At 49.4% G+C, this 15,399-nt stretch overlaps 1 protein-coding gene across 2 annotated transcripts in view; it reads left to right on the plus strand.

Annotated features, from left to right (window-relative positions):
- Positions 1 to 14,660, plus strand: part of LOC129831702 (F-BAR and double SH3 domains protein 2-like) — a 116,977-nt gene extending 102,317 nt beyond the window's left edge. For both annotated transcript variants that reach the window (XM_055895080.1, XM_055895081.1), the window contains 8 exons: positions 1,517 to 1,675; positions 5,879 to 6,013; positions 9,015 to 9,098; positions 9,241 to 9,418; positions 11,719 to 11,927; positions 13,623 to 13,797; positions 14,079 to 14,167; positions 14,315 to 14,660. In XM_055895080.1, the coding sequence (XP_055751055.1) occupies positions 1,517 to 1,675; positions 5,879 to 6,013; positions 9,015 to 9,098; positions 9,241 to 9,418; positions 11,719 to 11,927; positions 13,623 to 13,797; positions 14,079 to 14,167; positions 14,315 to 14,398 (1,113 nt within the window). In that variant the 3' untranslated portion in view covers positions 14,399 to 14,660. The remainder of the gene's footprint in view (positions 1 to 1,516; positions 1,676 to 5,878; positions 6,014 to 9,014; positions 9,099 to 9,240; positions 9,419 to 11,718; positions 11,928 to 13,622; positions 13,798 to 14,078; positions 14,168 to 14,314) is intronic.
- The last annotated feature ends 739 nt before the right edge of the window (positions 14,661 to 15,399 follow it).

Genomic DNA, 15,399 nt, shown 5'->3' on the forward strand with positions numbered 1-15,399 from the left:
TGCTTTGATAACAGCTTTGCACACTCTTGGCATTCTCTCAACCAGCTTCACCTGGAATGCTTTTCCAACAGTCTTGAAGGAGTTCCGAGATATGCTGAGCACTTGTTGGCTGCTTTTCCTTCAGTCTGCGGTCCAACTCATCCCAAACCATCTGAATTGGTTTGAAGTCGGGGAATTGTGGAGCCCAGGTCATCTGATGCAGCACTACATCACTCTCCTTTTTGGTCAGATAGCCCTTGCATAGCCTGGAGGTGTGTTGGGTCATTGTCCTGTTGAAAAACAAATGATAGTCCCACTAAGCACAAACCAGATGGGATGGCATATCACTGCAGAATGCTGTTGTAGCCATGCTGGTTAAATGTGCCTTGAATTCTAAATAAATCACTGACAGTGTCACCAGCAAAGCACCCCCACACCATCACACCTCCTCCTCCATGCTTCACGGTGGGAACCACACAAGCGGAGATCATCCGTTCACCTACTCTGTATCTCACAAAGACACGGCGGTTGGAACCAAAAATCTCAAATGTGGACTCATCAGACCAAAGGACAGATTTCCACCGGTCTAATGTCCATTGCTTGTGTTTCTTGGCCCAAGCAAGTCTCTTCTTCTTATTGGTGTCCTTCAGTATTGGTTTCTTTGCAGCAATTCGACCATAAAGGCCTGATTCACTCAGTCTTCTCTGAACAGTTGATGTTGAGATGTGTCTGTTACTTGAACTCTGTGAAGCATTTATTTGGGCTGCAACTTCTGAGACTGGTAACTCTAATGAACTTATCCTCTGCGGCAGAAGTAACTCTGGGTCTTCCTTTCCTGTGGCGGTCCTCATGAGAGCCAGTTTCATCATAGCGCTTGATGGTTTTTGTGACCGTTTCTTTGTGTTTCTGTGATTGAAGAAACTTTCAAAGTTCTTGAAATGTTCTGCATTGACTGACCTTCATATCTTAAAGTAATGATGAACTGTTGTTTCTCTTTGCTTATTTGAGCTGTTCATGCCATAATATGGACTTGGTCTTTTACCAAATAGGGCTATCTTCTGTATACCACCCCTACCTTGTCACAATACAACTGATTGGCTCGAATGCATTATGAAGGAAAGAAATTCCACTAATTAACTTTTAACAATGCACACCTGTTAATTGAAATACATTCCAGGTGACAACATCATGAAGCTGGTTGAGAGAATGCCAAGAGTGTGCAAAGCTGTCATCAAGGCAACGGGTGGCTACTTTGAAAAATCTAAAATATATTTTGATTTGTTTAACACTTTTTTTGTTACTACATGATTCCAGATGTGGTTTTGATATCTTCACTATTATTCTACAATGTAGAAAATAGTAAAAATAAAGAAAAACCCTTGAATGAGGAGTAGGTGTGTCCACTCTTTTGACTGGTACTGTACATACTACTTACCTGGGATAGATTGAGTGTTGATGGGATAGATTGAGTCCTCCAACGTCCCCTGTCAGTTATATTGATTACCCAGCAGTGTGTGTAACCTCTCTCTCACTCCAGACAGTAAAGCTGAAGGCAGAGGCTCGTCTGGACCTGCTGAGACAGGTGGGCGTTGCCGTGGATACCTGGCTGAAGAGCGCCATGAACCAGGTGATGGAGGAGCTGGAGAATGAGCGCTGGGCTACAGTAAACTACACTACCCATGACCCCTCACTCTCGGTGAGACACCTGCCCTCCCTCCCTCTCACTACACCACCGTCCCTCACTTTGGAGGAAACTACCCACAATCCCTCACTACACTCCCTGCAATGCCTGTCTCCCACTACCTGTCATCATCACAGACAAATGTTTATTTGCCACAGGGCAGCCAAGGCATGTGTGTGTGGACTTCAGCACTTTGGTCCTGTGTGTGTGCGTGTGTGTGTTTGTGTCAGCAGGATGTTGAGGTAAGCAGTCTCTCCTCCTATTCACCACTTAACATTCTGTTCACATGATACTGCAGCAACCACCAAAGAGAGAGATGGGGGAGGGAGGGAGGGGGTAAAGAGAGGAAGTGAGAGAGGGAGACAGAGAGTGGGGAAGTGATAATGGGTGAAACTGGAACCAAAGGAAAGAAGGGAGATGGAGAGGGGGAGAAAGTGGTGTGGATGACAAGAGTAACAGTTAGAGAATTAGTTGAGGGAGTTGTCTGTTCCTTCGGCCCAGTGTTCATTTCACACCAGTGTGACGGAGAGCAAAGTATCTCCTAATCAATTAACCTTTCCCCCGAGGTGATAACTACTTGCAAGGTGACTGGGAATATGGCAGAATACAAACAGTGTAGTTATTCCCTCCGCAAGGCAATCAAACAGGCAAAACGTCAATATAGAGACAAAGTGGAGTCGTATAGAGACAAAGTGGAACCTTTCCGACACAAGACGTATGTGACAGGGTCTACAGACAATCACAGACTACAAAAAGGAAAACCAGCCACGTCGCGGACACCGACGTCTTGCTTCTGGATAGGCTGAACACCTTCTCCCGCTTTTGAGGATAACACAGTGCCACCGACCCGGCCCGGTATCAAGGACTGTGGGCTCTCCTTCTACATGGCCAACGTGAGAAAGACATTTAAGCGTGTTAACCCTCGCCAGACGGCATCTCTATCCGCGTCCTCAGAGCATGCGCAGACCAGCTGGCTTTGAGAGACTAGTCAAGGGTCATATCACCTCCACCTTACCTGTCACCCTAGACCCACTTCAATTTGATTACCGCACCAATAGATCCACAGACGATGCAATCACCATCACACTGCACACTGCCCTATCCCATCTGGACAAGAGGAATACATATGTAAGAATGCTGTTCATTGACTATAGCTCAGCATTCAACACCATAGTACCTTCCAAGCTCATCATTAAGCTCGAGGCCCTGGGACTGAACCCTGCCTTATGTAACTGGGTCCTGGACTTCCTGACGGGCCGCCCCCAGGTGGTGAAGGTAGGAAACAACATTTACACTTCGCTGATCCTCAACACTGGGGCCCCATAAGGGTGCGTTCTCAGCCCTCTCCTGTACTCCCTGTTCACCCATGACTGCGTGGCCACGCACGCCTCCAACTCAATCATCAAGTTTGCAGACGACACTACAGTGGTAGGCTTGATTACCAACAACGACGAGACGGCCTACAGGGAGGAGGTGAGGGCCCTCGGAGTGTAGTGTCAGGAAAATAACCATTCACTCAACGTCAACAAAACAAAGGAGAGGATCATGGACTTCAGGAAACAGCAGAGAGAGGGCCCCCCTATCCACATCGGCGGGACCGCAGTAGAGAAGGTGGAAAGCTTCAGGTTCCTCGGCGTACACATCACTGACAAACTTAAATGGTCCCCCCACACAGACCGTGTGGTGAAGAAGGCGCAACAGTGCCTCTTCAACCTCAGGAGGCTGAAGACATTTGGCTAGGCACCTAAAACCCTCACAAACTTTTCCAGGTGCACAATTGAGAGCATCCTGTCGGGCTGTATCACCGCTTGGTACGTTAACTGCACCACCCACAACCACAGGGCTCTCCGGAGGGTGGTGCGGTCTGCCCAACGCATCACCGGGGGCAAACTACCTGCCCTCCAGCACCCAATGTCACAGGAAGGCCAAAAAGATCATCAAGGACAACAACCACCCGAGCCACTGCCTGTTCACCCCGCTATCATCCAGAAGGTGAGGCCTGTACAGGTGCATCAAAGCTGGGACAGGGAGACTGAAAAACAGCTTCTATCTCAAGGCCATCAGACTGTTAAATAGCCATCACTAGCACATTAGAGGCTGCTGCCTATATACATAGAGTTTAAATCACTGGCCACTTTAATAATGTTTACATATCTTGCATTACTCATCTCATATGTTTATACTGTACTCTATACTATTCTACTGTATCTTAGTCAATGCCACTCTGACATTGCTCGTCCATATATTGATATATTCTTAATTCCATTCCTTTACTTAGATTTGTGTGTATTGGGTATATGTTGTGTAATTTGTTAGATATTACTGCACTGTCGGAGCTAGAAACACAAGCATTTCGCTACACCCGCAATAACATCTGTTAAGCACGTGTATGTGACCAATAACATCTGCTGTATGTGACCAATAACATCTGCTGTATGTAACCAATAACATCTGTTGAACACGTGTATGTGACCAATAGCATCTGCTAAACACGTGTATGTGACCAATAACACCTGCTAAACACGTGTATGTGACCAATAACATCTGCTAACCACGTGTATGTGACCAATAACATCTGCTGTATGTGACCAATAACATCTGCTGTATGTGACCAATAACATCTGTTAAACACGTGTATGTGACCAATAACATCTGCTAAACACGTGTACGTGACCAATAACATCTGTTAAACACGTGTATGTGACCAATAACATCTGCTGTATGTGACCAATAACATCTGTTAAACACGTGTATGTGACTAATAACATCTGTTAAACACGTGTATGTGACTAATAACATCTGCTAAACACGTGTATGTGACCAATAACACCTGCTAAACACGTGTATGTGACCAATAACATCTGTTAAACACGTGTATGTGACTAATAACATCTGTTAAACACGTGTATGTGACCAATAACATCTGCTAAACACGTGTATGTGACCAATAGCATCTGCTAAACACGTGTATGTGACCAATGACATCTGTTAAACACGTGTATGTGACCAATAACATCTGTTAAACACGTGTATGTGACTAATAACATCTGTTAAACACGTGTATGTGACCAATAACATCTGCTAAACACGTGTATGTGACCAATAACATCTGTTAAACACGTGTATGTGACCAATAACATCTGTTAAACACGTGTATGTGACCAATAACACCTGCTAAACACGTGTATGTGACCAATAGCATCTGTTAAACACGTGTATGTGACCAATAACAGTAACATTTGATTTAATACTATAGTGTAGGATAATCCTCTTCTAAGAATTCCTTCTGGCCATGATGATAATGATGATAACACCTGTTACCTATTGATCTCTATCTTTTTGTTTGACAACTACAAGGTGTTAACATTGCTATTATTATTAAAAGTAGAATGGACTATTTTTATATATTTTTTTAACTCCTCATTCTAAGCTAAATGTCTTAACCTAGATAAGAAGAGGAAACGTATTCCTCTGCTTACAGTAGGAGGAATATATGTAGAGGGGAAAATCTGGTTGGTCACACACACACACACACACACACACACACACACACACACACACACACACACACACACACACACACACACACACACACACACACACACACACACACACACACACACACACACACACACACACACACACACACACACACACAGTCTTGTACAGCTAACCTTGTGGGGACGCACAATTCAGTCCCATTCAAAATCCTATTTTCCCTAACCCTAAAACTAACACTAATTCTAACCTGAACACAAACCCCCTAGAAATAGCATTTGACCTTGTAGGGATTTTGTCCCCAGTTGTTCTTGTGGGGACTTCTGATCCCCACAAGAATAGTTAAACACGTCCACACACACACACACACACACACACACACACACAGCTGTTGTTTTCTGCTCTGATGGAGGTGTAGAGTTTAGTGATGTTTTAGCTTTTTATCAGGAACATAGTGAGTTTTGAACACACACAGAAAAACACACAGTCGTTCTGTCCTGGTTGGGTTGCTGTGTCCGGTCTCACCTGAATCACCTGATCTCCCTGAGCCAATGAGATTCCCTGAGGAAAGGTAGAGGCGGGGTCAGGACATAAAGGTTTTACATCGACGCCCTTCATATCACCAGACTCAGAAGGACGAGGAGAGAGAACCAGAGAGAACAAGGACGGAACCACACTGGATCGTTTGGAAGGAGCTCATTGTGACGTGTCTGTGTGTAGGGCCCGGTTGATGTGGAGCGGTCGGAGGGTGAGGAGTGTGAGGAGAACATGGAGGTGTTTGATGACAGCAGCTCCAGCCCTTCTGGGACTCTCAGGAACTACCCACTGACATGTAAAGTCCTCTACTCATACAAGGTAATACACGCACACGCACACACACACACACACACACACACACACACACACACACACACTGAACAACGTATTGCTTAGCTGTGCTAGATAATGTATTTCCACACATTCTTTATCTAGACAGATTATGTAGCAATATGTACATTAAGATGAAAGTGTGTAAAAGAGCTATGTAAGCTTGTTTTGTTTCCACACGGTCAGGGTCAGGTCAGGGTGCCCCACGCATCAGGTCAGGGTGCCCCACCCATCAGGTCAGGGTGCCCCACGCATCAGGTCAGGGTGCCCCACCCATCAGGTCAGGGTGCCCCACCCATCAGGTCAGGGTGCCCCACGCATCAGATCAGGTCAGGGTGCCCCACGCATCAGATCAGGGTGCCCCACGCATCAGGTCAGGGTGCCCCACGCATCAGGTCAGGGTGCCCCACGCATCAGATCAGGTCAGGGTGCCCCACGCATCAGATCAGGTCAGGGTGCCCCACGCATCAGGTCAGGGTGCCCCACCCATCAGGTCAGGGTGCCCCACCCATCAGGTCAGGGTGCCCCACGCATCAGATCAGGTCAGGGTGCCCCACGCATCAGATCAGGGTGCCCCACGCATCAGGTCAGGGTGCCCCACGCATCAGGTCAGGGTGCCCCACGCATCAGATCAGGTCAGGGTGCCCCACGCATCAGATCAGGGTGCCCCACCCATCAGGTCAGGGTGCCCCACCCATCAGGTCAGGGTGCCCCACCCATCAGGTCAGGGTGCCCCACGCATCAGGTCAGGGTGCCCCACGCATCAGGTCAGGGTGCCCCACCCATCAGGTCAGGGTGCCCCACCCATCAGGTCAGGGTGCCCCACCCATCAGGTCAGGGTGCCCCACGCATCAGGTCAGGGTGCCCCACCCATCAGGTCAGGGTGCCCCACCCATCAGGTCAGGGTGCCCCACGCATCAGATCAGGTCAGGGTGCCCCACGCATCAGATCAGGGTGCCCCACGCATCAGGTCAGGGTGCCCCACGCATCAGGTCAGGGTGCCCCACGCATCAGATCAGGTCAGGGTGCCCCACGCATCAGATCAGGTCAGGGTGCCCCACGCATCAGGTCAGGGTGCCCCACCCATCAGGTCAGGGTGCCCCACCCATCAGGTCAGGGTGCCCCACGCATCAGATCAGGTCAGGGTGCCCCACGCATCAGATCAGGGTGCCCCACGCATCAGGTCAGGGTGCCCCACGCATCAGGTCAGGGTGCCCCACGCATCAGATCAGGTCAGGGTGCCCCACGCATCAGATCAGGGTGCCCCACGCATCAGGTCAGGTCAGGGTGCCCCACGCATCAGATCAGGTCAGGGTGCCCCACGCATCAGGTCAGGTCAGGGGGCCCCACCCATCAGGTCAGGTCAGGGGGCCCCACCCATCAGGTCAGGTCAGGGGGGCCCCACGCATCAGGTCAGGTCAGGGTGCCCCACGCATCAGGTCAGGTCAGGGTGCCCCACGCATCAGGTCAGGGTGCCCCACGCATCAGGTCAGGGTGCCCCACGTATCAGGTCAGGGTGCCCCACGCATCAGGTCAGGGTGCCCCACGCATCAGGTCAGGGGGCCCCACCCATCAGGTCAGGGGGCCCCACCCATCAGGTCAGGGTGCCCCACCCATCAGGTCAGGGTGCCCCACCCATCAGGTCAGGGTGCCCCACCCATCAGGTCAGGGTGCCCCACGCATCAGGTCAGGTCAGGGTGCCCCACACATCAGGTCAGGGTGCCCCACGCATCAGATCAGGGTGCCCCACGCATCAGGTCAGGGTGCCCCACGCATCAGATCAGGTCAGGGTGCCCCACGCATCAGATCAGGGTGCCCCACGCATCAGGTCAGGTCAGGGTGCCCCACGCATCAGATCAGGTCAGGGTGCCCCACGCATCAGGTCACGTCAGGGTGCCCCATGTATCAGGTCAGGGTGCCCCACCCATCAGGTCAGGGGTGTCCCACCCATCAGGTCAGGGGGCCCCACCCATCAGGTCAGGGGGGCCCCACCCATCAGGTCAGGTCAGGGGGCCCCACCCATCAGGTCAGGGGTGTCCCACCCATCAGGTCAGGGGGGCCCCACCCATCAGGTCAGGGGTGTCCCACCCATCAGGTCAGGGGTGTCCCACCCATCAGGTCAGGGGGGCCCCACCCATCAGGTCAGGGGGCCCCACCCGTCAGGTCAGGGGGCCCCACCCGTCAGGTCAGGGGGCCCCACCCATCAGGTCAGGGTGCCCCACCCATCAGGTCAGAGGGCCCCACCCATCAGGTCAGGGGGCCCCACCCATCAGGTCAGAATCAGAGGGCCCCACCCATCAGGTCAGGGGGCCCCACCCATCAGGTCAGAGGGCCCCACCCATCAGGTCAGAGGGCCCCACCCATCAGGTCAGGGGGCCCCACCCATCAGGTCAGAATCAGAGGGCCCCACATATCAGGTCAGAATCAGAGGGCCCCACGCATCAGGTCAGAGTCAGAGGGCCCCACCCATCAGGTCAGAGGGCCCCACCCATCAGGTCAGGGGGCCCCACCCATCAGGTCAGAATCAGAGGGCCCCACCCATCAGGTCAGGGTGCCCCACCCATCAGGTCAGGGTGCCCCACCCATCAGATCAGGGGGCCCCACCCATCTGAACACTGGGTTATGTGTAACATTAGAGCCATGAAATATCAGTTGTCTGTATTGTCCATTGTTTATTATCCTCATTTCTCCTCCCTTCTCCCCTTTCCTCTCTTTCACTCACTCGCTCTGTCTCTGTCTGTCTGTCTCTCTATCTCTGTCTCTGTCTGTCTCTCTGTCTTTCACTCGCTCACTCTGTCTCTGTCTGTCTGTCTCTGTCTTTCTCTCTCTCGCTCTGTCTGTCTCTGTCTCTCTGTCTGTCTCTCTGTCTTTCATTCGCTCGCTCTGTCTCTGTCTGTCTGTCTCTCTGTCTCGCTCTCTCTGTCTGTCTGTCTCTCTGTCTTTCTCTCTCTCGCTCTCCCTGTCTGTCTGTCTCTCTCTGTGTCTCTAGGCGTCTCAGCCAGATGAGTTGAGTATAGAGGAGCATGAGATGTTGGAGGTGATAGAGGATGGAGACATGGAGGACTGGGTCAAGGTAACAACAACGATCAGACAGTAAACACACAGCACTGTCTAATATAGTCCTCTTTCATTGCTTGACCAGGGTTGTCCTTTAACACAGAGCTCTGTAATTGGTTAACGGTCTTAACATCCTGTTGTGTAATCGGTTGTTTCAGGCGAGGAATAAGAGGGGGCTGATTGGCTACGTCCCAGAGAAGTATCTTCAGTTCCCCACCTCTAACAGCCTACTGAGCATGCTCCAGTCTCTCGCTGCTCTGGACGCTCGCTCACACACCTCCTCCAACTCCACCGAGCCAGAGATACACACAGGCAGCATCAACGGAGACGCCAGCTGTAAGAACACACACACACATGTACACCACTACACACACATGTACACCATTACACACACATGTACACACCACTACACACACATGTACACACCACTACACACACATGTACACCATTACACACACATGTACACCATTACACACACATGTACACCATTACACACACATGTACACACCACTACACACACCACTACACACACATGTACACACCACTACACACACATGTACACACCACTACACACACCACTACACACACATGTACACACCATTACACACACATGTACACACCACTACACACACCACTACACACACATGTACACACCATTACACACACATGTACACACCACTACACACACATGTACACACCACTACACACACATGTACACCACTACACACACCACTACCACTACACACACCACTACACACACATGTACACACCACTACACACACATGTACACCATTACACACACATGTACACACCACTACACACACATGTACACACCACTACACACACATGTACACCACTACACACACATGTACACACCACTACACACACATGTACACACCACTACACACACATGTACACACCACTACACACACACATGTACACCATTACACACACATGTACACACCACTACACACACATGTACACACCACCACACACATGTACACCATTACACACACATGTACACACCACTACACACACATGTACACCACTACACACACATGTACACACCACTACACACACATGTACACCACTACACACACATGTACACACCACTACACACACATGTACACCACTACACACACATGTACACACCACTACACACACATGTACACACCACTACACACACATGTACACCATTACACACACATGTACACACCACTACACACACATGTACACACCACTACACACACATGTACACACCACTACACACACATGTACACACCACTACACACACATGTACACACCACTACACACACATGTACACCACTACACACACATGTACACACCACTACACACACATGTACACACCACTACACACACATGTACACACCACTACACACACATGTACACACCACCACACACATGTACACCATTACACACACATGTACACACCACTACACACACATGTACACACCACTACACACACATGTACACCACTACACACACATGTACACACCACTACACACACATGTACACCACTACACACACATGTACACACCACTACACACACATGTACACACCACTACACACACATGTACACCATTACACACACATGTACACAGCACTACACACACATGTACACCACTACACACACATGTACACACCACTACACACACATGTACACACCACTACACACACATGTACACACCACTACACACACATGTACACACCACTACACACACATGTACACACCACTACACACACATGTACACCATTAGGCAAATACAAAACACTCTCAGACTATAGAAACATTTTCAACTTTGTTGTCATGAAGACATTGATGGAAACAAACGTCTGAACCTAGTGTGTGTTAACTCACTTCAGTAGTAAACGTCTGAACCTAGTGTGTGTTAACTCACTTCAATAGTAAACGTCTGAACCTAGTGTGTGTTAAATCACTTCAGTAGTAAACGTCTGAACCTAGTGTGTGTTAAATCACTTCAGTAGTAAACGTCTGAACCCAGTGTGTGTTAAATCACTTCAATAGTAAACGTCTGAACCTAGTGTGTGTTAAATCACTTCAATAGTAAACGTCTGAAACCAGTGTGTGTTAACTCACTTCAATAGTAAACGTCTGAAACCAGTGTGTGTTAACTCACTTCAATAGTAAACGTCTGAAACCAGTGTGTGTTAACTCACTTCAATAGTAAACGTCTGAACCTAGTGTGTGTTAACTCACTTCAATAGTAAACGTCTGAACCTAGTGTGTGTTAACTCACTTCAATAGTAAACGTCTGAACCCAGTGTGTGTTAAATCACTTCAGTAGTAAACGTCTGAACCTAGTGTGTGTTAAATCACTTCAGTAGTAAACGTCTGAACCTAGTGTGTGTTAACTCACTTCAATAGTAAACGTCTGAACCTAGTGTGTGTTAACTCACTTCAATAGTAAACGTCTGAACCTAGTGTGTGTTAAATCACTTCAGTAGTAAACGTCTGAACCCAGTGTGTGTTAACTCACTTCAATAGGTTCAAGCCTCATTGATTGTTCCAGAATTAAGTGATAATCCTCTTTTCACCCCCCTCCTCTCTCTCTCCTCTCCCTCCCCCTTACCTCCCCCGCTGTCCCTCTCCCCAGTGAGTTTTGTGAGGGCGCTGTATGACTACGTGGGCCAGGCGGATGAGGAGCTGTCCTTTCCAGAGGGGGCTGTCATCCGTCTGCTCAACAGAGACACTCAAACTGACGATGGCTTCTGGGAGGGAGAGTTTAACGGGCGAGTGGGAGTCTTCCCTTCTGTACTGGTGGAGGACCTGACGGAGAGCGGAGAGAACGGAGCACACACACTGGTAAACACACGCACCCACTTGAGAGCAGAAACACACACACACACAAATGCACACACGCATACACACAGCTACAGTACCAGTCAAAAGTTTGGGCACACCTACTCATTCAAGGGTTTTGTACATACACTATATTTACATAAGTATGTGGACACCCCTTCAAATTAGTGGATTCGGCTATTTCAGCCAGACCCGTTGCTGACGGGTATATAACTGTATAAAATCGAGCACAAAGCCATGCATCCTCCATAGACAAACATTGGCAGTAGAATGACCTTACTGAAGAGCTCAGTGACTTTTAAATTGACAGTGTCATAGGATGCCACCTTTCCAACAAGTCAATTTGTCAAATTTCTGCCCTCCTAGAGCTGCCCCCGGTCAACTTTAAGTGCTGTTATTGTGGAAACGTCTAGGCGTAACAACGGTTCATCCACAAAGTGGTAGGCCACACAAGCTCACAGAACGGGACTGCCGAGTGCTGAAGCGCGTAAAAATCGTCTGTCCTCAATTGCAACACTCACTACCGAGTTCCAAACTCTGGAAGCAACGTCAGCTCAAGAATTGTTCGTTGGGAGCTTCACGAAATGGGTTTCCATGGCCGAGCAGCCGCACACAAGCCTAAGGTCTCCATGTGCAATGAGAAACATTGGAGTGGTTTTAAAGCTCGTCGCCATTGAAGCAGTGGAAACGTGTTCTCTGGAGTGATGAATCACCATCTGGCAATGCGACGGACAAATCTGGGTTTGGCGGATGCCATAAGAACGCTAACTGCCCCAATGCATTGTGCCAACTGTAAAGTTTGGTGGAGGAGGAATAATGGTCTGGGGCTGTTTTTCATGGTTTGGCCTAGGCCCCTTAGTTCCAGTGAAGGGGAATCTTAATGCTACAGTATACAATGACATTGTAGTTGATTCTGTGCTTCCAACTTTGTGGCTATAGCATGACAAAACCCCCTGTGCACAAAGCGAGGTCCATAAGGAAATGGCTTGTTGAGATCGGTGTGAAAGAACTTACTGGCCTGCACAGAGCCCTGACCTCAACCCCATCGAACACCTTTGGGATGAATTGGAACACCGACTGTGAGCCAGGCCTAATCGCCCAACATCAGTGCCCAACCTCACTAATGCTCTTGTGGCTGAATGGAAGCAAGTCCCCATCAGCAATGTTTCAACATGTAGTGGAAAACCTTCCCAGAAGAGTGAAGGCTGTTATTGCAGCAAAGGGGGGACCAACTTCATATTAATGCCCATGATATTGGAATGAGATGTTCGTTGAGCAGGTGTCCACATACTTTTGGTCATGTAGTGTATTTGGGTCCATGATTGAAACATGGCGTCCATGAATGTGTCTGTTTGGCTGTTATGTCTAGTTGTGTGATTGGTTTAGGAGTGGTCATATCCTTCCTGGAGTCTAGCAGAAGTTGTTTACTGTAGATAATAGTGTGATTAGAACTACTCCAGTCCTCTGAGAATAACAGCTCTGTTATCTTGGTTTGGACTGAGTGCTAAAGGTGGCTGGCTCACTTTCCTGCCTGTGTGCCTGGAAAACAATCATATGGAGACTGTGTTTTCAATGGTTATGAATAAGTCTCGGTATGCAGAATCTGTGAAAGATGATTGACATTGTCCTCTAACCCCTAACTTTCCCTCTCTTTCTGTCTCCCTCTCTCCATCTTTGTATCTTTCCTCCACCTTCCAGATCTCTCCATCTTCGAGGCTGCCCTCCTCCCTGCCACCCCTCCCTCTGTATGACCAGCCCCTGTGCAGCCCCTATGCCACCCCAGACACCCCCACCCCTCCGCCCCTCCCTCGCTCACCCTCTGTCAACGGGGAACACAAGCCGCCTCACACAACGCACAAGGGACCCACTCACAGTAAGAGAGCGACCAATGCTGGGTTTTGATTTTACACATGTAAGAAAGAGTAACATGACAATTACATACAGTCGGTAAGACTGTAAAAAGAGTACATCTCTGTCTGTCTTTATCTGTTACACTCTCTCTCTCTCTCTCTCACATTCTCCCTTCTCTCTCTCTCTCTCTCTCTCTCTCTCTCTCTCTCTCTCTCTCTCTCTCTCTCTCTCACATTCTCCCTTCTCTCTCTCGCACTCTCTCTTTCTCTCTGTCTCTGTCCCCTTCTCTGTCTCTCTCCTCAGATCATAGTTCAGCTCTGAGTCCAATGTCTCCAGAGTTCCCCCAGCCCCCCCGGTTCACTCCCGACGGAGGCCCTAGCAAACTACGACCTGTAAGCCACCCCAAATGCTCAACCTTTCAGCAGGTGTAGATCAAGGCCAGTCTTGGGAGAAGCAGTGTGGATTTAAAGTCATTACGACATGTAGATCAGATATGTGTTTAATGCCCCCCCCATCTCTCTCTCTCTCCCGCTCCATAGGTCCGTGCAGCCCCCCCGCCCCCCAAGCAGAAACCTCGCAAAAAAGCAGAGAAGACTGAGGAGGTGGAGATCACACTGGTGTGACAGACATACAGACGGACGGACAGCACAGCGCTGCCCTGCAGACCAGAGTGACTGAACATTGAACTGGGCTTTACCTCTAACCTTTGAACCATAGAACTCCCCCTTCTCTCCCCCCTTCTCTCCCAACACTGGGAAGAACTCCCCCTTCTCTCCCCCCTACCTCCCAACACTGGGAAGAACTCCCCCTTCTCTCCCCCCTACCTCCCAACACTGGGAAGAACTCCCCCTTCTCTCCCCCCTACCTCCCAACACTGGGAAGAACCCCCCCTACCTCCCAACACTGGGAAGAACTCCCCCTTCTCTCCCCCCTACCTCCCAACACTGGGAAGAACTCCCCCTTCTCTCCCCCCTACCTCCCAACACTGGGAAGAACTCCCCCTTCTCTCCCCCCTACCTCCCAACACTGGGAAGAACTCCCCCTTCTCTCCCCCCTACCTCCCAACACTGGGAAGAAACAAGGGAAGGAAGATGATTCTGTCTCCTAGCAACACGGAGTAGCAGCACCTCCCTGCCCACCCCTCCTCTCCCTCTGTGTCAGACTGTCTGTTGCCTTAACTTTGCTCCCATCTGGCAGCCATTTTGAATGAAAGGAGGAAGAGCGGGAGGAAGAGGAGAATGAAAAGGAGACATGTTGAGGAGGAGAGTTGCTATGAAAGGGAGTTTTATCTGCTATGTGAGCTGGGTTTCCCCTGTTCTTGCCATATATAGTCGTATCATACGTGTTTAATGTGGATTAGTACAGTACATTACTGTTGTCCTAGGAGTGTTTCATATTAGCCTAACCCGCTGATTGAAGTATCTATTTTATATGTAGCAGAAGTTGATCCGTATGTCAACCTGAAATAGCATTGTACATACAGTTAAAGGGTATGGTGAGATGGAGGGAGAGACGGAGAGAGAGAAAGGTAGGGCTGGATCCTGACCGTTCTCTAACACCTCCCTCCATCTCTCTCTCTCCTTCTCAGACAGACTGTTCTGTCTATCTGCAGTTTGTATGGATC

This window comes from Salvelinus fontinalis, chromosome 33, assembly GCF_029448725.1.
Source record: "Salvelinus fontinalis isolate EN_2023a chromosome 33, ASM2944872v1, whole genome shotgun sequence".
Taxonomy (NCBI): Eukaryota; Metazoa; Chordata; class Actinopteri; order Salmoniformes; family Salmonidae; genus Salvelinus; species Salvelinus fontinalis.